We start from the raw sequence: 23,066 nt of genomic DNA, 5'->3' as shown, positions 1-23,066 counted from the left end.
ATTGCACTCACTGTCACTTGGTTCCGTCCGGCGTCCGATTGCATTGAGACGACCTTGAGAGTTGCCTGTAGACTGTATGATAGAGACGTACCCCGCAATGGATCTTTTGGCATTTGTCTTCAAAGTAGTCCAGTGGGCATACTCCAGGTTTCTCATACAGCTACGAGTGCTGCTAGTCCATATACAGACGTGCCTGTTGATCAATGTGGCTTTAGTTGGCGATGTAGGGTTGCGGGAGCGGGGGTCTTGGCAGAAGCGGAGTCGATCTTGGCATCTCAAACTTCTTAGGGCGACTCATCACCCGCAATGATCTACATTCCTGGTGTCGTCGTACCCCCGCTTACCTCGTGTTCACAGTACAATCTATTGGAGAACCAAAACAAAGCTCTGCCCAGACTCAACCATGTTCAAGGGATGCCAAACAATCACACACATGAGCTGTTTGTCTCACCCAATATTCAGCCGCATGGGAAGTTACACTGAAGTTACTGCACAATACGAGTTGTTGATCGATGGTTTCCTGTACGTCTCCCAAATAGCAATGGTAGGCGGATGCTGGTAATAGAGGAGGGCTACATAACCACATGTGTAGTGGTAGAAAGCCAGTCATCAGCATCGTTCAATCGGTAGTTTCCTCAATGCAGCCCTCCATTCACTGTTGTAGTGTTAGCAGTGGTTAGCTCACGTAGCTGGTGTCAGATGATCACAGTTAAACACCTTGCTTCAGATGATACATCGGATAATTGGACCGTTGCCTTGTCTTGGAGAATTCATCTCTCTCACTCCTTGAGTCCCTCGAGCCCTTCCCGCTACTAGTTACAGTGTAGACTGCACTCATAGTAAGGAAGTTCTCTGCAGTCTGCATTGGGACGACTTCTTCAGGCGTCGCCGCGTCAGTTTATCGGATAGGCCTTGAGACTTCTAGGCTTCTCTTGATCTCTTCTCTTGCCGTGGTTTGCACTTTGGTCTAGAGTCTAGACACACTTACAACTCTTTAGGGCTCGAAATGGACGCAGGAGTTGGATAAACCTTAACACGACATCGGGAGTCGGGACTAAGTTAATCCCGACTAACTAGTGACCGATAACAGCCCGATAAGGATATAGTCACGTGCAGGGAAGCTTCCGCGGAGAGAGAATGAGAAACATCTCGACCTGCCACCTCCGATTGAACGAATGCCTTGAGACCAGGAAGCGTTGTTTTTCAGGGACAAATACAACAGGGCTTGCATATCTTTTGATACCCAACATATCCGGCACTCATTCTCGGACCAAGAATGAACCAAGCCACGAGGCGCGTAGCGTCGCGGATCCTCCACAGACCTCGCAACTCAGTAGTTCCAAGATGCCCAATACGATGGAATTCCACGTTTGAACAGAGAGAATGGTCTACACCGCTTGCAAAAACATTGGCCAATGTCATGAAGGTACTTGCCGACTCCTTTGTCGCATATTGCACTTTTATTAATCGGTCACACATGGAATTCAGGTCACTGGCCCTGTGCCAATCGCTGCCTTTATGCGTCAGGTCTTGACTTCTCCGGATGGCGGATATTATACCACCCGCGGGGAGGGTGGCGGTGTGTTCGGCAAGCATGGTGATTTCGTTACATCGCCCGAGATCTCGCAGGTCTTCGGAGAATTGATTGGAGTATGGACAGTGGCGGAGTGGATGGCGCAAGGCCGCGCAAAGAGTGGTGTGCAGCTGATGGAGGTCGGCCCGGGGAAGGGAACATTAATGGATGATATGCTGCGGGTGAGTGGCTACAATCAGGCTTGCCTTTTGAATCGCAAGTGAAGTATAAAGGACTGGACTGATCGGTGATTGGACAGACTTTCCGAAACTTCAAGATGTTCTCTTCGAGTGTTGAGGCTATCTTTCTTGTGGAAGCTAGCGGAACTCTCCGAGAAGTGCAGAAGCGGTTGCTCTGTGGTGAGGAGGCTGTGATGGAAGAGACCGATATTGGGCATCGAAGTGTGTGCAAGTACTTCGATGTACCCGTTATTTGGGTGGAGGATATTCGTCTTCTACCGCAAGGTAAGTGACAGTTTTCAACCGGTAGCCCGTTTGCCTGCTACTGACAAAAGCAATTGGTGATATAGAGGAAGGCAAGACACCCTTCATCTTCGCACATGAGTTCTTCGACGCACTTCCAATCCACGCATTCGAATCTGTCCCACCATCTCCAGAAAACCAGCCTGACGAGCCACGCAAGATCATGACCCCTACTGGCCCAATTGAACTACAGTCTCCGCCCAAGCCGGCCAACGTCCCGCAATGGCGTGAGCTAATGGTCACATTAAATCCAAAAGCTGTCGAAGAAAACATCCCAGGCGAGCCCGAGTTCAAACTGACTAAAGCTAAAGCCTCAACGCCGTCATCGCTAGTGATCCCGGAAATCTCTCAGCGTTACCGGGCCCTCAAGTCGCAGCCGGGCTCGACCATCGAGATCAGCCCCGAGAGCCGAATTTACGCTGCAGACTTTGCGCGCCGCATCGGTGGCGATTCTTCTTCTGCACCAGCCGCGAGGAAACCCTCTCCTTCTAGCGCACATTCCCCCTCGCAGAAGAAGACCCCATCTGGGGCAGCTTTGATCATGGACTACGGCACACTGTCAACCATCCCTGTGAATTCGCTGCGCGGAATCAAAAGCCACGAGAAAGTGGCACCCCTCTCAGAACCCGGGCGAGTGGATGTCAGTGCGGATGTGGACTTTACTTCGCTAGCAGAAGCAGCGATCGAAGGTAGCGACGGTGTGGAGGTTCATGGTCCTGTTGAACAGGGCGACTTCCTCGGGGCCATGGGTATTGAGGAGCGCATGAGGCAGCTTCTCCGTAAAGTGCAAGATGAAGAGCACAGAAAGACCCTAGAGACTGGCTGGAAGAGGTTGGTTGAAAAGGGCGGCGGATCAATGGGATCGATCTATAAGGTCATGGCCATTGTACCCGAGAACGGAGGTAAGAGACGACCTGTTGGTTTTGGCGGGGGCATTCAGATGTAGACCTGTAAGTGTATCCTCATTGTGTTTTTATAGATGGTGAGCTTAACCTGCTTATAACGTGTACAATAATCGCATCCATCTTTCAAGGTTCCATCAACCTAATAGACATACTAGACCATGAACTCGAAGCGCAACGGACTTGGGACACTCTTCCAGACATCCATAGGTTGGCTTAAGACAAAAGAATTCAGCGTAAGAAGGATCAATGTATCTATGTGGTATATATCCTATGTGTTCATTAAAGATCATAAAAGTCGCAAATGCATAAAGATGCCTAGAATCCCGTCCATCTCAATACCCCCCTACTCAATACTCCTCCCAGATATCCGCAACGTAAGCCTCAGTGAGTTTAGGGTCATTGCCATACTTCTGCTGCCATTCAACGAACCCACCCTCGAGCACAAATACCTGCTGCTTTTGGCTCTCTTCAACACCGAGAGTGCTCTCGCGCTGACGGGTATAGCGCAGCGCAGCAGATGGCCCACGCTGCTGGCTGAGTGCGCAATGGAATACAACCATCTTCTTGTCTTGAAGAGTGCGGATAAGCTCAGGCATGCGCACGTCCAGCGTTGAGGTGGGGACCCAAGTTGATGAGCGGATGTGGCCGCCGATGTGATCTATAAAAACGCATTAATTAATGTCGTTGAAATTCAGAGTAAAGTGATCATGGGTTTACCTGAGTCTCGGACATCGATGATTGCTAGGTTTGTTGGTTCGGTTCCAAGCAGGGCTGCCAGGGCATCACGGCCCATGCGGGGGAGAGTTGCAATTGAGATAGACGACATCCTTTTGCAATGGGGATTGTTGTAATTCGAATTTGTCAGAAGAGCCGTCCAGATTTAATTTGATATTCAGCCAGACAGATAGTTGCAAGTTCATGACAGTTGGAGGTGTAGTGATCTTGTCGAAAACGCAGAAGCATACAGCACGTGACCTCCAATTTCCTTTCCAATCGGGGAGCGATGATTTTCCGTCACAGCAACTTTGAGCACACTGTTGGTCCTGCTGCTCCTGCACCTCCACACCAATCAAACCCTCCCCAAAACTACCAAAGAGTCAATTCCACTTCACAATATTTGCTCGACTTGCGAGTCCGAACAATATGGACTTCCGCCTCCTGGCCCGTGGCCTCCGCGCCAGGCCAACACCATGGCTCCAACAGCAGACCCAACAGCACCCTCTCGCCTCCCTCGCCAACTGCATGCGCTACAACTCCTCCACCTCCTCGCCCAGCGCACCCCTGAAGCCCACAACCCCCACCGACCAGCCAAGCACAGTCCCCGAAGCCGAACAGCGAGTACCGGAGGCCGCAGCGGAGGCCGCCCAGCCAGCACCAGAAGCCGCCCAGCCAGCCCGGACGCCATTCTCCGACTTCGACGACATCCTCAGCAAACTCGACCTCAACAAGCCCCGCAACCTCCCCTCCACCCAGCGCCGAGTGTTCTCGGACGCGCTGTCCCGGGCAGTGGGCGGGCAGGACGGAGTGCGCTCGCGCTACTCGCGCGCACCTCTACCTGTACGCAAGGTCGAGCTGAAGCTCGGACCGACGCTTGGTCGACAGGCTCATGTTGAGCCGGAGCGTGGGACTGATCTTGCTGCTGCTTTGCGGAAACTGCACACTACTATTGTGCAGAATAAGATCAAGCACGAGGCTATTGCTCAGCGGTTCCATACTCGGAAGGGTATGGTGCGCAAGCAGAAGAAGATGCAGCGTTGGAAGAGGTTGTTTAAGTTTTCGTTCCAGGAGACTGTGCAGAAGATTCAGAGGATGCAGGCTCAGGGATGGTAATTTGCCTCTCTTTTGATTTTTTGTTGGGGGCATGTTGGGACTTGTTCCACTCGGCTTGTAAGTATATACTGAAGAGACTGGTGTGATGGTCTGAGTGGGCAGTATGGCATTGGTCTGGAAATTGATGTGTTTGTTGTCATTTGTACATTATCTAGGTACTTGATGTGTTGTTTTTTGTTCTATTGGCTCTTGCATTGGATATGGAAATGCATCGGATTTGATTAACTCGATCACTTTGGACATCAGATCATGACATATAGAGAGCAGCTTTTTGCTAGCGGTCTCTGCCGTTCAGGTTAGGTACACTGTACACGTTCGTAGACGTCCCTCTAATACCCAGGGTATACACTTCTCATCATGATTCATGTAGAAAATCAATCCTTCTTCCCGCTTGCAAACCCATACCCGCCTCCAACCCCGTTCCCAGCCCCATTAGCAGGGGAAGAGTAACCACCGTACCCATTAATCTTCCCTCCATTACCAAAAGTAACAGGACTCTTCGATCCACGCGCCGGTGTACCCCCTAAAAGCCCATCACCATGCCAAGCAGGCCTACCACGCCCAGCATTGCGCTGCCAGAACAGCGCAACCAAAGCGCCAACAGAAGCCGCCATAACAAAGAACACCAGCTTGGAAAAGAAAGACCCCGAGCCCTTCCCAGACCCAGTCGCCAACGCCAACCAAGACTCAGAAGCAGGTCGCACCGGCCACCCAATGCTCGCACCGCCCTCCAGCCACGCAACATGGAACGAGAAAGTAAGCGGCTCGCCGCGCACAACCTTCGTACCGTGTCCAGCCGTCCACGGCTCGCGCGCCGCCTGGGCAAGAGCAACAGCCTCCTCATCCGCATCAAGCTTGGGGTTCTTGCCGGTATTGTCGAACTCCGGGGTTGAGTACGCGACACCGCCGACGGTAAACCCAGGCTGTCCAGACTGGATACCGTCTGTCCGCTCGGCATCCGCGTCTGAGGCCATGTTGTGCATGACGACGTTCATGTCCGTCCAGATGTGCAGATGGCTCAGCTGGAGGGTGCCTTGCAGTGCAATTGTGAACGGCGTGAAGGGAGGTCCGTTGTCAGCTAGTGCGGAGAGGGAGTCTGCTTCTCCAGACTTCTGGTCCGGGTCTTTCTCGGTGTGCTCTGGTGTACCGGCGGATTGTGTTAGGGGTGCTGTGGGAACTCGGCAGGTCATTGGGACATCTGAGTGGACGTAGAACTCGAGGAGGTGGTAAAGCTCGTCGGATAGGGAGGCGATGGTGCATGTGATTGTTTCGGAGAAGCCGTAGTGGAGGGAGAGAGGGCGGGCGGTTTCATTGCAGGTCACGAAGGGGACGTATTGGAGTTTGCCGAGACTGTCGGTGACCTGGGTTGCGGATTTGCTATTAGCTGTGTGTCCTTCTTGTGGTCTGCGCTGTTGTCTGCGTGTCATGAGACGGTGGGTGGACTGATGGCGCTTACATGTTCTCCTTCCCTTTAGAGAATTAAAGGTTAACGATGGTATAAAGATCAATTGGAGGAAATACTAACGTTGTTCGGTTCAGACATGATACTGGGATGTCTTCTCGAAGTTTGTATCCTTCGTTATTACCACTCCTACTCGCAAGTGCGCCGGTTGGAAACAAGGCGGCACAAGACAGCAGAGCCACTGCTGCGGATGATGTGCTCAATTGGCGTGACGAGACCATTTTTGCTCTCGGATAAGTATAGAAGAAACACCGCCCCGCGTCGGCAAGGTTGGAAGTTCGAGGGTTGCGCAGGGGTCAAGGACGGAGTTCGACCGCGGCGTTGCGGAGTCTGGGACCCTGGGTTGCGGCCAAGTGGGTCCCGAGAATAGGTCGCCCTTACTACGCCACAGCCTTGGTGGCAACATCTCCAGCCTACACAGTACTGCGGACAAAGTAGACAGTAAAGCCCGAACAACCTACGATTGCTAATGTCTAACGCATATTTTCCTAGATTCTACGATATCGCTTCGAAGGAAAGTGACAAAAGTGAGAATCATTCATTGCTTTTCAATACACGTAAATAATATGTGGAGAATCGTCGCTCATCAAAAGTGCACACGGTCCTTCAATTAAGGCCAAAATATTTAAGCCAGCTTGGCCTTCTCCTTGAAAGCAAGCAACAGACCGCTGGTGGAGCTATCGTGGTCAGCACCCGCGCCCGAGGTCTCCAGTTCGCTCTGGATGTTCTTAGCGAGGGCCTTGCCCAGCTCAACACCCCACTGGTCGAAGGAGTTGATGTTCCAGACGGCACCCTCCGTGAAGGTGACATGCTCATAGTAGGTGATCAGAGCACCCAGGGTGGACGGTGTGATCTTCTGGGCCAGAATAGAGGTGGTGGGACGGTTACCCAGGAAGGTCTTGTGAGAAACAAGCTCCTCAGCAGCGCCCTCGGCCTTGACCTGAGCAGGGGTCTTGCCAACCATCAGAGCCTCGGACTGGGCGAGGAAGTTGGCAGCCAGCATGCGCTGGTGCTTGCCACCCTCAACAGGGTTGTGGGACTCAGCGGCCATCAAGAAGTCGGCCGGGATGAGCTTGGTACCCTGGTGCAGGAGCTGGAAGAAGCTGTGCTGCGCGTTGGTGGCAGGCTCACCGAACAGAATGGGACCGGTGGTGTACTTGACGTATTCACCGGTGCGGGTGATAGCCTTACCGTTGCTCTCCATAGACAGCTGCTGTAGGTAAGCGGGGAAGCGGTGGAGGTACTGGTCGAAGGGAGCAACCAGGTGGGTCTGGGCGCCAAAGAAGTCGCTGTACCAGACACTCAGCAAACCACCGAGAGCGGGAATGTTCTTCTCAAGGGGGGTCTCCCGGAAGTGCTTGTCCATGGCCTGCGCGCCTGCCAGGAACTGGTGGAAGTTGTCGTAACCAATGTACAGAGCGACAGACAGTCCAATGGCACTCCAGACGGAGTAACGGCCACCGACCCAAGACGCGAATCCAAACATGTTCTTGGCGTCAATACCAAACTTGGTGACCTCGGCCTCATTGGTGGAAAGAGCCACGAAGTGCTTCGCGATGTGTGCCTCATCTTTGGCGGTCTGGAGGAACCAAGACTTAGCGGTGTTGGCATTGGTGGTGGTCTCGGCGGTGGTGAAGGTCTTGGAGGCGATCAAGAAAAGGGTAGTCTCGGGATCAGAGTTCTTGAGCGCCTCAGCGATATGGGTACCGTCAATGTTAGAGACGAAGTGTAGCTTGAGGTCGGGGTGGCCGTAGGGTTTGAGGGCCTCAGTGACCATGACAGGGCCACTAGATGCTAATGTCAGCTATGACTCGGAATCAAACGGGGACAGGAAAGCTTACAGATCGGAACCACCGATACCAATGTTGACAATGGTGTTGATCTTCTTGCCGGTGTAACCCTTCCACTCGCCGCTACGGACCTGCTCGGAGAACTCCTTCATATGCTCAAGGACAGAGTTGACTTCCTCAACCACACTCTTGCCGTCCACCTGCATGGGCTCATTGGCGACATTGCGCAGAGCAGCGTGGTAGACAGCGCGGTCCTCAGTGAAGTTAATGTGCTCACCACGGAACATGGCATCACGGAGCTCCTCAACCTTGGCCTCCTTAGCAAGCTTCACCAAGAGAGAGACGGTCTCCTGGGTCAGGAAGTTCTTGGAGAAATCGAAGAGGATCTCCGTGTTGTCTACCGTGTTGGCGAACTTGTGGCTGAGCTTCTCGAAGCGCTTGGGGTCCCTCTGGAATTGATCCTTCAGAACGAGGTTGCGCCCCACGGTGGTGTGGTGCTCCTGGAGCTCCTGCCAGGCAGGCAGATCGCTGGTCTGGGAGAAACCAGGCATGATGATGATGGTGGAGGGGTTCTGTGGTCGGATTAGCGCGGGGTAAAGCAGATGAAGGGAAAGGCAATCAAAAGCAAGCGCAATGTTTAGGAGATATTTAGAACGTACATGTATAAGCTGGATGAAGGGATTAAAAAGAGTGAAGAAGCAAAAAGTAGCAAGAAACTGAATGGCGTCAGTTGCGGCCGGCTCGTTGGGGTCCGAGGGGGGTCGTGACTCGTGGGGCAACATCATCATTGCCGCATTCGGCTTTAATTTGGCTGTTTTATTTATTTTTAAAATGTTTAATTCTACCGCTTTTAACACTTTTAACCTGCTGTTTATCCCCTGTCAGGCTGTGATCCTCCCATTATACCGCATAGGTTTACCGGGAGCACCAGTTAGTCACTATTTCAGGCCCAGACCATGTTGGCTCTAAAAGACTTGATGGGACATTTGGAAACTGAATGAAGTACAACTTTATACTGTGTGGGCAGATTCTCAAGGAAGCCAATTGCAATGGTGGGCATCCGGTGAAGACACTGGCCAAAACTGGTTCAAACTTGGATGTCTATACATTACGCAAGTGCCCTAGAACCCCATAGAACCGCCCCTCGGACTGTGGAGATGTTCAGAAGCTCCTACTTGTTCGTAACCAATGTGCAATTGGATGTAGCTATATAAATTCTGGTACGAAATCGAAAAGAAAGAGTCGCAGCAATGGGCACCTTTTAAAATTGTACGCAGAAGCCAGAAGGTCATGAGACAGTTGAGATGAACGGCTAAATACTGGCTGTGCACGGGCCGCCTCAGCTCCATTTTACCGCCTTCTTGACCGCCCTTGGTTTTTCGCTGGCAAGTGGAATTGTAGGCCAAGCCAATTTGGATTGAGCTTTTGACCAACCTACCGAACTTTCTCAACACGCGTGGTAAGGTCAACTCGAAATGTATAACCCTTATCAACGTGAGTACTTCCCCCTGAACGATGAATGATACCAGTGACCCGAGAAAGCTGACGATTGTCCAGCTCCGGGTCTTTATGGACACGCTCCTGCTCCTGACTATGGCGCGTATGGCGCGCCTCCCGGCATGGGTAAGTTTGGTACCCCAACGAGAATATCCTTTGCAATTTAGACTGACTAGCTTCAGCACCTCCTCCAGGGATGGCAGCTCCAGGCACCGGTGCTCCCCCAGGCATGCAACAAACCAACAACCAGCCCGGGCGTCCAGGGGGCTTCCCGCCCAACTTTCAACCGCCTGCAAATATGCCAAACATCAACTTCTCTGCTCCCGTGATCCGTTTGGGTACTTCGGGCCCGGCCAAGCCTGCAGCTCAAGAGAGCGGTCGGGACCGGCCATCGGATGGTCCCGGTCGTCGCGCTGGTCTGGGGTCGATGGGGATGGATTCCCAGCGCCACCATGGTCGCGATATGATGCAGCTGCAGCCTCCTACGCGTGAGGAGATTGCGCGTACCCTTTTCGTCGGTGGCATTACAGAGGGCGTCGGTGGTGATGATGGAATTGAGCGTATCCTCCGCGCCGCTGGTGTTCTGCGCCGCTGGATTCGTGCTACAGATGCCGACGAGAAACCTTGCCGATTTGGCTTCGCCGAGTACGACGACGCCGAGAGCCTTGAAATTGCAATTGAGACATTGAAAAATGTGGAAGTGCCAGTCAAGAGACAGATGCCCCTCGCCGAAGGTGAAGAGGAACATGAGGTCGAAAAGAGTCCGCTTTTGGTGCGTTGCCTACCTACTTTCCGATTGTCATAGAAACCGAATACTGATCTTTCCCATAGGTTATTGTTGACGACGGTACGCTCACTTATCTGGAGCAATTCGAGTCTCGCCGCGCCGAGCAAGACCCCGAGGAACGCCAAGCACGTTTCGACGCTGCCCGCACTAATCTCAATAAGGTCCTGTCGGAGCTTTTCCATCCCGCGGTTCCTGTCAAAAAGGAGGATGTGTCGGGTCTTGATGCGGACGGCAACGTTGAGATGAGAGACGCCGCTGCCCCGGAAGGTGAAGTCGTGACTATTCCCATCGCAATGGAGGATGAGCTAGCCGATATTCCCCCCGAGATGCGCGCCAATGTGGCCAAGGAGATTGCAGCGTTCCGTGAACGCAGCAACCGCCGTGATATCGAGCGTCTCCGACGCGAAGAAGAAATTGAGTCTATGGAGCGTGCGCGCAACTCGAACTCTCGGATCAACCGACTTGCTTCGCCTCCAGTGTCCGCTCCTCTCGGGCCTGCTGCCGGTACTAACGGTATACCATTGGGCCCCCGGGATCGTCACGTGCCGAACGCACCTTCTGGTCCAAAGGCCTTTGGAGTGCAGATTCCCAGGGACTACCAGCAGGGAGTGTCCTTTGTCAATGGCGGAACCCTCAACGGTGCCTCTGCCAAAGACGAGGACTCTGATGCCAGCGACGAGGAGATCGAACGGCGCCGAAAGGAGCGGCTGGAGGCAGAGGACGCAAAGCAATTTGCAGACCAAGAGCGCCGCTGGCTTAACCGGGAGCGCAGCCGAACTGCTGCTCTAGAGAGAGAGAAGAAGCGCGAGGACGAAGAAGATGACAAGTTGAAAGCTGCGCACGATGAGATGGAAGCACGACTTGCTGCTTGGAACGACGATACTGAACAGAGCCGCAAGGTGGCTGAATACTATGCAGATCGTGGCGCCTGGCTCCGAAGCCGTGAGAGCTTCCGTCTCCGTGAGGCCAAGATGGACGATGCCGATCGCGCCGCTGAGGAACGCGAACTCGCGCAATCTGTAAAGCGACAAGAGCAGGCTCGTGGTATGGCTGATGATTTCCTTGCTCAACAGGCAAAGGAGCTCGAGACACGTGTTCCAGAAGCTCCTCGTGAACCTCAACGCTTCAAGCTCTCCCTTGGAGCCGCCGCGCAGAAGGCTCAGGCCGCAACCAGTCGCCGCACAGTGGCCGAAGTGGAAGGCCTACTGGAAGACGAGGAGGAGCCTGCCGAAGCGACCCGTCGCCAACTTATCCCGATCAAATTCGATTCTGCCGCCGAGGCTGCAGGTCTCACCGACGAGGAGCGTGCCCAGGCTGCCCGTCAACTCGCTGCAGAGATCCCGGTCGAGAAGGAAGGCCTCTGGGGATGGCAAGTCAAATGGGAATTTGTGGATGACGCCGTCATCAGTGACCAACTCAAGCCATTCGTGGAGAAGAAGATCGTCGAGTACCTTGGAGTGCAAGAGCAAATGCTTGTGGATGTGGTCGAGGAACATGTCCGAAAGCGTGGTTCGCCTCAGGAATTGGTGGAGCAATTGGAAGAGGTGAGTATCTGTTACTTCTATTCTGTGAGGCAATCTACTAACTAGGATCACCTAGGCCCTGGACGAAGAGGCCGAAGTCCTTGTTCGCAAGCTTTGGCGGATGATCATTTTCTGCTCCGAGAGCGAGAAACGAGGCCTGTCCTCGTAATAAGGCTACATTTGAATCATGGGACGCTGTGTATGTTCCTAAACCATATACAAAACTCATGTAGCCAGCGTATGCACAATATGACAGCTAAATGGACTGTGTACTCAGTTCCCCTCCAAACTTTCCCTCTACGCAGTATTCGGAGTAAACACCACCCCACATCAGGGCAAATCACGGAGTAACTCCGCGTATAGTTCCTGCGCTCTGATTGGTGGAAATACATATTTTCCCGGCGACTGTGATTCTCCACCAATACGAGCGGGTCGGCGGTAATTCCATAGAATGAGGGACCACGCGGGATAAACTGGTGACGGCGCGGGGAAGTTTCTTTGCTGTATATACCGGCTGGAGTCCTTGGAGTTGTGAAATTAATTTCTCATTGCCATTCTCCTTCTCAGACTCTTCAGTCTTCCCTTTGTGCATTGTTGCTGCGTTAAAAAGTGGACTACTGTATCCGAGACTCTATACTACGAAGCATTATACACCCCGCATTCTGAGATCAGCCACCGCGCTTTGCTGGAATTGACCTGACCCGGTTCTTACAAGTTCGACATTGACAGAAAATCTCATACCTATCACCACAAGAAAGAATCATTCACAATGGTTACTATTACTGGCTTCACCACGCGGGACGTGAGGTTCCCGGTACGTCAATGTTGCTCCTCCGACACTGCCCTCCGATCTATACATCGTGTACTGAATTCTGACATGTGGCCTGAAGACCTCGCTCGATAAGACCGGTTCAGATGCCATGAATGCGGCAGGTGACTACTCCTCCGCCTACTGTATCATCACCACAGACTCGGAATACACCGGACATGGCATGGTACGTCGCAGCATAACCCACTTAACAACATCACGTTTAACCCAAGACCTATAGACATTCACAATCGGCCGCGGAAACGAGATTGTCTGCGCCGCAATCTCTCTGCTCGCCCCGATGGTGGTGGGCAAGAACCTTGATGAGTTAACGGCAGACTGGGGCAAGACCTGGCGGTACCTCGTCTCCGACAGCCAGCTGCGCTGGATCGGCCCCGAGAAGGGCGTCATGCACCTCGCTCTTGGTGCCGTTGTCAATGCCCTCTGGGATCTGTGGGCCAAGACGCTTGGAAAGCCTGTCTGGCGCATTGTTGCTGATATGACTCCCGAGGAGTTTGTGCGTTGCATCGACTTCCGTTATATCACGGATGCTATCACTCCTGAAGAGGCCATAAGTCTGTTGAAGGAGGTTGAGGCTGGTAAGCAGGAGCGCATCAAGGAAGCTGAAGCTAGCAAGGCTGTCCCTGCTTATACCACCAGTGCTGGCTGGCTCGGATACAGCAAGGATAAGCTCAAGTTATTGCTGGACGAGAGTGTCGCACAGGGATACAGACATTTCAAGCTTAAGGTCGGTGGAGACCTGGAGGATGACAAGACTCGATTGAGAATCGCACGTGAGGCTATTGGATATGACCGGGGAAATATTCTGATGGTCGATGCCAACCAGGTACGTTCCTTCCCGGGCTTGATCGCACCTTCCACTCCAGTCTAACACGCAGATCAACAATAGGTTTGGTCCGTTCCCGAGGCAATCACGTGGATGCAAGAGCTCGCAGAGTTCAAGCCCTGGTTCATCGAAGAGCCCACCTCCCCCGACGACATTCTCGGCCACGCCGCCATCCGCAAGGCCCTGGCCAATACACCCCACGGCCCCGTCGGCGTCGCCACTGGCGAGATGTGCCAGAACCGCGTGATCTTCAAACAGCTGCTGCAAGCCGGCGCCTTGACTGTTCTCCAGCCCGATGCCTGCCGTGTTGGCGGCGTGAACGAGGTCCTGGCGATCCTCTTGTTGGCGCGCAAGTTCGGAGTGCCGATTGTGCCGCACTCTGGTGGTGTTGGTTTGCCTGAGTACACGCAGCATCTGAGTACAATCGACTACGTCGTTGTTACGGGCAAGAAGAGTGTTCTTGAATACGTGGATCATCTTCATGAGCACTTTGTTCACCCGTCTAGTGTTAAGGATGGTTACTATGTCACTCCTATGGAGCCTGGGTACAGTGTCGAGATGAAGGCGGATAGTATGGATGCTTTCGAATACCCTGGCAAGGAGGGCAAGAGTTGGTGGAGATCTGAGGAGGCTAAGAACATCATTGATGGGCCTCGTGTTGTATAGATTTGATCATGGCACCAGGTCTGGGTGTGCTTTTGGTTTAGATGGTTATGGGGTTATGTGGTTTCATTTCAATGTCTCCAAAATAAATTTTGCATATGCTACAACGTTATTCCAAGGTTGAGTCCATTGTGGCCCTCTACTTCAGACCAGTCGGGATACCTAGACATGTTGATCAGGTGCTTGATCTGCTAGAAAGCCGGGACCTCAACTTTCATTGAAGTTTGAGTCCCGTGAAATATGATACAATTTTCGGGCTATTGTCAGAGCCCGAGAAGACGACTAGCCGCCCGTTTATAGAGTACAGAGATGTTGTCCAAGTGGCAATGTCAGCCTGGGACGCACACAGAGAATGGAGCTTCCGACTGCGTGGAAGTTCGGGTGCTCATCATAGAGAAGGCGTAGAACCTCATTGTTGGAGGTGCAAGGGTATCATGATAAGTTAGCAGCACACCGGATCAGCGCCACTGGATACCGAATAGCTTCAAGGCGCTAGTCACATTAGGCTTCTCCGAGGCTTTCTCGAGGACGACGCGAGGATGTCCTTTCACATCTAGAGCGAGAAGCTGGTACTCGAAGTTGCTCTTGTCCAAGGGCTTCATCATGTGCACAACAACCACACCGGAGTTGAGGGGACCCTCGACCTAGACATCAGGGTTAGGATATGAATCTCTACTTGGTGGGAGATTGGGTCATACATGGAAGTGCATGCGAAGATGCTCACGGCCCAATCGATCCTTTTCTGTCGTTGATCTAGTGATTGTCAGAATTTCGATCTGAGCAAAGAGCGCACAGTAGTGAGAACTCACGCGATGGGCCTGTTCCGCGACCAACGGCTCCCTGTCGCCTCACCATATGCCTTTATCTCTCTTCGGTCTCCCAGCAATTTTATACACTCGGGGTCGTCTTTGATGCGCCCTACTGCCGTCTCGAATTGCCATGTGCGGCTGTTCGGTGATACTACCTCGAGGTAGAAAAGTGTGAAAACTCCACCCTATTCAGTTTATAGTCAGCATTCAGTCACCAGACCTTTAGGATTAAACGCGGGACCTACCGTCAGTACTGCTCCGGCCAGGACAATGAGGAAGTTGAAGGACTGTTGTGTTGTCCGCGCAACCTTCTCCCCTCTGCTCAAATCCCCCCATTGAACTCGTCCGTCGTCTGATAAGACTGTAATGCTCTTCTTTCTTGTGGATGCAGGCTGTGACCCGCCGCCTATGTTGCTTTGCGTGGCATACAGCCGAGTGGTCTGTGTGCGGAGAGAGGGTCGGAGGAGTAGGGACACGGGTGTCGCACGAGGAAGAGCACGTAGTTGAATAGAACTCATCGTGAAGGAGTCACAAATGATCTTCTTTTGGCACAAGTTGGCGTACTAAAGTCGGATACTTAAGCGCGATTAACTCCGTCGCCATCGGCGATCTTCATACGCGCATCACGTGCGACGGGATATTTCGAGAATATGACAGTACCGTATTACAGTACAGCCGATGGCTACTGAGGGCCCAGCCAAATGGGAGGCGTTGTAATCGTCATACAACAGGCACAGGGTCTTGAGTGTCCACGTTCGCCGTTCGGACTGGGGGTGCTTCCGTTTTCGCCTTATCCTTAGCTTTCCCATTCACACTCAACCGCCCCTTTTTCTTTTATTGTCCTTTACCCATTGATATCTCCTCAGGATCATCATGAGTGCCTCGAAGGCGCAGTCTCAAAAGATCTTTGAGAAGATCAAGCTGAAGCCCGCAAACAAGGTGCGCACACCCCGCGCCCATACACCCGACTGTGTGATTGTGGCACTCGAATCTGATATTTCTATTCCTTGCAGGTATGCTTCGACTGCGGCAGTAAGAACCCGACATGGTCCTCAGTTCCATTCGGTATTTACTTGTGCCTTGATTGCTCGGCACACCACCGTAACCTCGGTGTGCACATCTCCTTTGTCCGATCAACAAACCTCGACCGTATGTATCCCGCGGCTCAATCCCTCTCTATGGTGAATGTGTCAGTAGAGCAAAGCTGACACGACATACAGAATGGCAATGGGAACAGCTGCGGGTGATGAAGGTTGGCGGTAATGAGTCCGCAACCAAGTATTTCCAATCACACGGTGGTTCCGCTGCGCTGGCGAGTAAGGACACCAAGGTCAAGTACACTTGCAATGCGGCAGTCAAGTACAAGGAGGAACTCAAGAGGCGCGCCGCGCTGGATGCGCAACAGTCAGTGGATTCCGTTACCTCGATGGAACTTGTTATGGCCAAGTGCTGACTGGCATTGTTGCTTTTTTTTCAGATACCCCGACGAAGTCGTAATTACAGATCTCCCGGCTGGCACTCCCTCAGATGGATCAAGCACCCCTGCTGGCGACGCCGACGACGACTTCTTTTCCTCCTGGGACAAACCCTCGATCAAGCGTCCGAGCAATCCCCCATCGCGCACTAGCACGCCCCCCGTTGTCAGTCGCACCGGCTCTCCTTTCCTCAACGCCGGAACCGGTGCCAATGGATCTCGCTCGAAATCTCCCCTGTCTGCTTCTGAAGAGAAGAGCGCCTCTCCCGCGCCAACTGCTATTCGACCAACCAGTGTGACTCGGAAGACTTCTACAGCTACATCTGCGAAGAAGGGCAGCCTTCTTGGTGCTAAGAAGACACCCAAGCTCGGGGCTAAGAAACTCGGTGCCGCAGATATCATTGATTTCGACGAAGCGGAGCGCAAGGCCAAGGAAGAGGCCGAGCGCATTGAAAAGCTTGGCTATGACCCTGAGGCCGAGCAGGCGGAAGCTGATGCCAAGAAGGCGGCGACTGCTGCCGCTGCCACCCCGATTGCCTCTCCCATCCCAGTCAGCCCTGCTGGCAAGTCTCATGAGCGTAACACAAGTGATGTTGAGCGGCTAGGCATGGGCATGAACAGACTCGGCTTCGGCCAGGTTTCGAAGCCCCCTGCCCCCAAGAAGCCCGGCTTTGGTTCCATTGGTCCTGCCAAGCCCAACCCTGCTGATGGTAAATATCCCTTTGTCGTATCCTTTCGTCGAGAATATGCTGACATGTCACATAGAAGCGGAACTTGCCCAGACCAGGACCCGTTTTGGCACTCAAAAGGGTATATCATCTGATGAGTTCTTCGGGCGGGATCGATTCGATCCTGCCGCTCAGTCGGAGGCTAAGGAACGTCTCCGCCAATTTGATAGCGCCACCTCCATCTCCAGCAACTCCTACTTCGGCCGGCCCGAAGACGAGATCAGTTCGCTTGACGACGGTTACGGTGATATGGAGGTTGCTGCTAAGGACTTCATCCGCCGATTTGGTATCACTGCTGGAGACGATCTGGAGAACTTGTCGCAGCTTGTAGGCGAAGGTGCTACTAAGCTACAAGGTGAGCTACTATAATTGCCGCTGGTTAATACTCCTTGCTGACCGAATTCAATCAGGTGCTATCCGTAACTACCTGAACAACTAGGCCAGTGATTATAGGATCATGTCTACTGATTAATTTGCCTTCCATCACTTCAACTACCTTAGCAAGCCACATTTTCCTTTGACTGCCCTTACGCTTCTCCCCGCTCTTGACAATATTCTTCATCCGAAAATCTTGCACTCAGCAACTGGCCAAGAATTTGGGTCTTATATTATCGTGAATCGCAATCTGGCGCGTGATCAAGGATCTTCGTTTTCTGTTTCTTCGTTTCCTGCACAGCAATCCAGGATGACCTAAGGGACGTTCAATGTTTTGCTTATTTCGTTCACATGGTTTAAGATAATCGAGAAATTCATTTGATATTATAGACAAAAGAATTTGACGCATAGCTTTAACTCCCTTTACACGAGTCTGGTACCTACCGCTCGACAATAACTCCATGATGAATGAAGAGAACACAGTACATCTAGTACAAGTCACACTCAGGTGTTGAATATACAAAAAAGCCCCAATATACATACCCCGGCTAAACCGACCGAGGTATAAATTATCCGACATGGTCAGATTGGAACATCTCAAACGCGATAGATAGCATCCGCAACCTTCGCAACCTGCCACATCTCCCGGACATCATGAACACGAACAATATCCGCCCCACCAGCCACACTAGCCGAGACAGTAGCAGCCGTACCCCAAACACGCTCCCTCGGCGTCTTGACACCAGTAAGATGCCCAATAAATCTCTTCCGACTCGGCCCCATCAACCACGGGAAACACTCAAGTCCAGGCATTTCCCGTAACCTCGGCAACTCCCTTAAGATCTCCAAATCATGCGGCTGGACCTTCGCAAACCCAAGTCCAGGATCGAGAATAATGCGCCACCGCCTGATCCCCGCCTCTTCCGCAGCCGCAATGCGCGACCCCAGTTCAGCAGCTACCGCCGGGATAACGCCGGCAGGGTAGTCTAGCAGGGTCGTCATGGTCTGCGGCGTACCGCGCATGTGCATCAGGATAATGGACTTGCGCAGCCGTGCGACTGTGGGTAGCATGTCCGGATCGAGGAGGCCGGCGGAGATATCGTTGACGATATCTGCACCTGCGGCGCAGGCTGCTTCCGCGACGCTGGCGCGGTAGGTGTCGATGCTGATGGCGATGTTTGCGGCTTCGGGGATGGTGGTGCGGATGTGGCGGATGGCTGGGACGACGCGGGCGATTTCTTCTGTTGCGCCTATGGGTGTTGAGCCTGGGCGGGTGCTTTCGCCGCCGATGTCGATGATTGTTGCGCCGGCGGCGATGAAGTCGTGGACTGTTTTTGTTATGTAGGTTAGGTCTGTCGGGGAGTGTTTGCCGCCGTCGGAGAAGGAGTCTGGGGTTAGGTTGAGGATTGCCATTATGTGGGTGCTGCGCTTAGGGTCTGTTGCGTGCAGGGATGGGAAGGATGGTGAGATTGGGGTTGTGGAGACTGGGGTTGGGTTTGGCGGTGGCAGGGCTTGTAGATGTGCACTGTATGTTTGGGTGTCTCTTCCTGGTAGCGGAGGGTATTCATTGGGGATTAATCTGTGGGTTATTGGTCAGATTTCCGAATTTTGTGACTCTCATTTATACATGGGGTTTTGGGTGCTTACTGGCTCAGAGGGCGCAATACGAAGTCTCGCTCCAGCATCAGCTTGTGCGGGATGTTGAGACGCTCATGGGAGAAGACTTCTTGGTCATATAGTAGGATGTCCAAGTCAATTGAGCGTGGGCCCTTGTCGATGAGCTTCTTTCTGCCCAGTGCAATCTCAATGGACTGGATAGTGTCCAAAAGATCCAGAGGTGCAAGGGTGGTCTCGACCTGGAGAATATTAGCATATAGAAGATATCTGATGGTCGATCTCGACATACCTCGCATACACCATTGATAAATGGGTCTTGATCAAGCACATACATTGGGGCAGTTTCGAACAGTGAGCTTGTTCTTTTCACTTTGATACCAAGTCGGTCCAATTCAAGAAGAGCTTGCTCAATCATTTCTACTCGGTCTCCGACATTGCTTCCCAGGGCAATGAAAGCCCTGTGGATATCTGGACTGGTGTACTTTAGGTTCATATTGGAATCAACTGGCGCAGTGGAGAAATTCCTCATGCGCGGGATCAAATGCGACGATGCTATTGAACCCGATAGACCATTTCTGGTGGAAGGTCCAGTTGCCAATTGGGTACGAGATGACACTGTTATATATTAATTTCTGCTGATTTGGAATGCGCAAGCAATGTAAGATTGAAGAAGAAAAATTGCGGGACTGCATCTTTCCCCGGGGTGATACGCCGATAAGCAGGCGAGGGGCTTAAGAGAGACCTCAACGGTTGTATATACATACCCTGGGTCTTTGGTGGGGTTATTCCATAACTGTATGATGCTCTTAGATTTGCCATAGTCAATTGAGGGATTGAGAAGTATTACCCTAAATGCAATGGTCCATGAAACGCCCTCGTTATGGCGGGAGCTGCAGCTGATGAAAGTCTCAGCAACCTTCTGTTTGACCGGAAATTCGGAGATATGGAGAATGCCAATGAAGTAGCTCTCGGGGATGCCCTGGCACTCATGCTGATCTGAGTACAGTGGCAAGGAAAGGAGTATCGTAAGAGCGCGTAGTCCTGATAGACTGCACGTGAGGTTATTTTGCCTTCTTCTTGGCGTTGACACCTTAATGCCTCATATTTTGGCCTGGGTGCCTTACTAGTGACATGATCGCCATCTGACTCCTGACTCCTGAGACTCCTGACTCTGACGAGAGTCAGCCAGGCTGAGCCTCAGGAGACCATAGTTATTTCATGATGATTCGATGAACAATGATCCTCTGTCGTGGACAGGTTCCACAGGTAGTATGAATGTATGATGGTATCTACAAATGCCGATCAGGGTTTCTATCACAGCAGAAAGTAACATCTATCACATTTCACCAACGTCTAGCTCAAGTCCTGCTTGATGATATCCGCCGCCTTCTCAGCAACTGCAAAAACCGTCGCCTGGATATTTCCTCTCGGCTCCAAGGGGAATATACTAGCATCAACAACCCGAATATTAGTTGAGCCATACACCTTCAGGCGGGAATCAACAACACCCCCATCTTCGCGCGGCATCATAGCGCAGGTACCACTGACGTGGTACATAGACAGGACGAGCTCTTTGCACAGCTCTTTTGCCTTCTCCAAGTCATCCAGAGGCTCCGGTGTGTGCAGACGCTCGCCGCCCTTCTTTAGAAGCGACGCCAGCGGCTCCGTCTCAGCAATCTTGTCCATCCACATGCTGTGTCGGGCATGCATCTCCAGATCGACCGGGTGACGGAGGATCCCGTGGTCAATCAGTGGTGCAGCCTTGGGATCAGAAGATTGAATGTGGACGGAGCCACGCGAGAGCGGGTAACTGAGCAGAGAAACAAGACTGATGAAGAATCCCGGATGTCCGAGACCAAACAGACGCTTGGCGTTTTCTCCCTCACGTGGGAGAAGCTGGAAGGGTGCAAGGATATATTGAGCGGTTGGCTCGTCGGGATTTTGCAGCATGGTCTGCAAGGCTTTGTATTGCTTCTTGTGGGTCCGCGAAACGTCGGGGCTGTCTAGTGATGCTTGGAGCTGTTGTAGCAAGTTCTTCCGCTCATCATCGGAAGTTTCGACAAGTGGCATGAACGCTGAAACCAGGGGCACCATTCCGAGGGGTCCCGAGCCATCCCTTTGGTAGGTGGCCATTGCGGCACCAGCGACTACAGGGTCGCGGGCCATGTCGCCTGACGGCATACCATCTGCGACTTCATAGCCAAAGGACACAACGCCGTGATCTTGGAGGTTCTCGCCAACACCGGGGTTGCTGATGATTGTTTGGATGCCGTGGGATTGGAGAATATTCTCATCTCCAACGCCAGATAGCTCTAGAATCTGCGAGGACTGTGTCGTTCCAGCTGCGAGGATAACCTCCTTATTGACCTTAACGGTGTACACGTCGGAGCCCTTACTGAATTGAACACCTGTAGCAACGGCATTCTCCTCGTCGTTCTTCTTCTCCAAGACAAGCTTCTCAACCAGGGCTCCCGTCACAACCCGCAGGTTGGAGCGAGCCTGGACATCCGGCGTCAAATACGCGGCCGCCGAATGACTTCTGGTGTGGGTTGCGGGATCGATGGCACCAGGGCATACAAAGGGACCAGTGCAGGCGCCATTGATAGGGTCTTCGTCCTGCGGGTATCCGAGGGCCTTGAAGGCGTCCATCCAAGCCGCATGGTATGGCATGTACTGGTCTCCGAATGAGACCTGAACGGGACCTGAGCTGCCCTGGTCCTTCTGGTCGTGCACCATCCCCTTGAAGAACTCACGGTTTTCAATTGATGGGCCTGCAGCCGTGTGGAACTTGCGGACATAACGGGACATCCCGTCCCAGCCCCAGCCGGGGTTGCCCAAGGTTTCCCAGGCATTGAATCCGGAACGGGACGGGTAGATCACCATTCCTAAATTGATGGCCGAGGAGCCACCCAGCGTACGACCCTTGTTAGCTAAGAGTCTGCGGTCATTGAGTTGTATCTGATTTATACCTATTAGCAAAGGCTAGGGGCTAAAGCTTTTGACCCCTGGCCCTGGATGGTAGACCATTGAGCAAAGGAGCAAAAATTACCTGGGGAGTAGACCGAAAATTCCAGTCAAAGTCCTCGTCTTCGAATGTTGCCGGCCCTAAACCGGGAACAACAATCCGCGGGTCATTGAGGCGATTGGTGCCAGCTTCCAAGACAAGAACCCGGACATTGGGGTTCTCCGTGAGCCGATTGGCAACCACCAGACCAGCAGTACCTCCTCCAACAATTACAAACTCGTAAGCGGCGTTCTCGAGCCCGACAGATGACTCAGTATCGAAAGATGCCATGGCTGATTATGCAAGCGGTATACAACGTGCATACGCAGGGGAAAGAACAAGAGAAACGAAAAAGCAAAACCGCTCGGGGATGTTACCTGGTCGCGAGTTCAAATGAAGAAATCGCAACACAGAAGCTTGCAGGGGTTCAACCCTTCAATATCGAGGTGCATAATTCACTCAACTATTAACTATGCCCCTGAGTTGCTTGCTCAGAAATGGCCCCAGGGGCCAGGAGCTACTAGAGGCTAGGCATTGCTAGCCAATCTGATTGCCGCTCAAGAGGACCGCCGGACCGGCGCGGAGATGGCAATGAGCCGGTGCTGCATAACGGGATAGAGGCGGCCGAGTAGAGATGTAGGCCTGCATGTGCCCAGGGTTAACATAGGCATTATATTGTCAATGGTTGCATTGGTTGGAATCATCCGCTTGCGCCAAGTGCTCGGTAAAAGCAATAGGGCGGAATCAAAGCCTTCGTCATTTGTGCGCGAAACACCAGTGGTGCAGATCCTGAGGGTAGGATTCGGGCTAGACATGGGTATGTGTTAGACGAGATTTGCCAAGGCCCCTCTTTTGGTTCTGGTTAGGGACACGGCACGGCACGGCCCCACTC

General features: G+C 52.7%; 10 protein-coding genes across 10 annotated transcripts; 5 read left to right on the top strand and 5 right to left on the bottom strand.

Moving 5' to 3' along the window:
- Nucleotides 1–1,518: 1,518 nt before the first annotated feature.
- N7515_002503 (S-adenosyl-L-methionine-dependent methyltransferase MidA) lies at nt 1,519–3,001 on the top strand (the record flags this gene model as incomplete). Its single annotated transcript, XM_056663247.1, has 3 exons — nt 1,519–1,755; nt 1,833–2,037; nt 2,103–3,001. The coding sequence occupies 3 exons, from the start codon at nt 1,519–1,521 to the stop codon at nt 2,999–3,001; spliced, it is 1,341 nt and encodes a 446-aa protein (XP_056525360.1).
- Nucleotides 3,002–3,307: 306 nt separating this feature from the next.
- N7515_002502 (phosphatase YCH1) lies at nt 3,308–3,786 on the bottom strand (the record flags this gene model as incomplete). The annotated part of the gene is made up of 2 exons (XM_056663246.1): nt 3,308–3,618; nt 3,678–3,786. The coding sequence occupies 2 exons, from the start codon at nt 3,784–3,786 to the stop codon at nt 3,308–3,310; spliced, it is 420 nt and encodes a 139-aa protein (XP_056525359.1).
- Nucleotides 3,787–4,103: 317 nt separating this feature from the next.
- On the top strand, nt 4,104–4,790 carry N7515_002501 (mitochondrial 37S ribosomal protein bS21m; the record flags this gene model as incomplete). Its single annotated transcript, XM_056663245.1, has 1 exon — nt 4,104–4,790. The coding sequence occupies one exon, from the start codon at nt 4,104–4,106 to the stop codon at nt 4,788–4,790; it is 687 nt and encodes a 228-aa protein (XP_056525358.1).
- A 374-nt stretch (nt 4,791–5,164) lies between these two features.
- N7515_002500 (glucose-6-phosphate isomerase) lies at nt 5,165–8,593 on the bottom strand (the record flags this gene model as incomplete). The annotated part of the gene is made up of 4 exons (XM_056663244.1): nt 5,165–6,206; nt 6,316–6,478; nt 6,919–8,039; nt 8,094–8,593. The coding sequence occupies 4 exons, from the start codon at nt 8,591–8,593 to the stop codon at nt 5,165–5,167; spliced, it is 2,826 nt and encodes a 941-aa protein (XP_056525357.1).
- A 924-nt stretch (nt 8,594–9,517) lies between these two features.
- On the top strand, nt 9,518–12,018 carry N7515_002499 (uncharacterized protein; the record flags this gene model as incomplete). The annotated part of the gene is made up of 5 exons (XM_056663243.1): nt 9,518–9,536; nt 9,600–9,665; nt 9,722–10,311; nt 10,371–11,870; nt 11,926–12,018. 5 exons carry the CDS (start codon nt 9,518–9,520, stop codon nt 12,016–12,018), a joined length of 2,268 nt encoding a protein of 755 aa, XP_056525356.1.
- A 600-nt stretch (nt 12,019–12,618) lies between these two features.
- On the top strand, nt 12,619–14,170 carry N7515_002498 (L-fuconate dehydratase; the record flags this gene model as incomplete). Its single annotated transcript, XM_056663242.1, has 4 exons — nt 12,619–12,663; nt 12,740–12,844; nt 12,899–13,504; nt 13,568–14,170. 4 exons carry the CDS (start codon nt 12,619–12,621, stop codon nt 14,168–14,170), a joined length of 1,359 nt encoding a protein of 452 aa, XP_056525355.1.
- A 455-nt stretch (nt 14,171–14,625) lies between these two features.
- tim21 lies at nt 14,626–15,494 on the bottom strand (the record flags this gene model as incomplete). The annotated part of the gene is made up of 4 exons (XM_056663241.1): nt 14,626–14,811; nt 14,866–14,920; nt 14,977–15,161; nt 15,222–15,494. 4 exons carry the CDS (start codon nt 15,492–15,494, stop codon nt 14,626–14,628), a joined length of 699 nt encoding a protein of 232 aa, XP_056525354.1.
- Nucleotides 15,495–15,849: 355 nt separating this feature from the next.
- Nucleotides 15,850–17,617, top strand: N7515_002496 (ADP-ribosylation factor GTPase-activating protein; the record flags this gene model as incomplete). Its single annotated transcript, XM_056663240.1, has 6 exons — nt 15,850–15,915; nt 15,990–16,125; nt 16,197–16,380; nt 16,454–17,160; nt 17,216–17,533; nt 17,589–17,617. 6 exons carry the CDS (start codon nt 15,850–15,852, stop codon nt 17,615–17,617), a joined length of 1,440 nt encoding a protein of 479 aa, XP_056525353.1.
- A 533-nt stretch (nt 17,618–18,150) lies between these two features.
- On the bottom strand, nt 18,151–19,783 carry N7515_002495 (folic acid synthesis protein; the record flags this gene model as incomplete). The annotated part of the gene is made up of 3 exons (XM_056663239.1): nt 18,151–19,132; nt 19,201–19,409; nt 19,460–19,783. Coding segments are annotated over 3 exons (1,515 nt in total), but the record flags the coding sequence as incomplete, so codon positions are not given.
- A 740-nt stretch (nt 19,784–20,523) lies between these two features.
- On the bottom strand, nt 20,524–22,465 carry N7515_002494 (GMC family oxidoreductase; the record flags this gene model as incomplete). Its single annotated transcript, XM_056663238.1, has 2 exons — nt 20,524–22,128; nt 22,220–22,465. The coding sequence occupies 2 exons, from the start codon at nt 22,463–22,465 to the stop codon at nt 20,524–20,526; spliced, it is 1,851 nt and encodes a 616-aa protein (XP_056525351.1).
- Between the last annotated feature and the right edge of the window lie 601 nt (nt 22,466–23,066).

The sequence above is a fragment of the Penicillium bovifimosum genome, assembly GCF_028826915.1.
Source record: "Penicillium bovifimosum strain IBT 22155 chromosome Unknown utg000002l_segment0_segment0, whole genome shotgun sequence".
NCBI lineage: Eukaryota > Fungi > Ascomycota > Eurotiomycetes > Eurotiales > Aspergillaceae > Penicillium > Penicillium bovifimosum.
The sequence above is the reverse complement of the archived record's forward strand: the minus strand, read 5'-3'. Positions and strand labels throughout refer to the sequence as shown.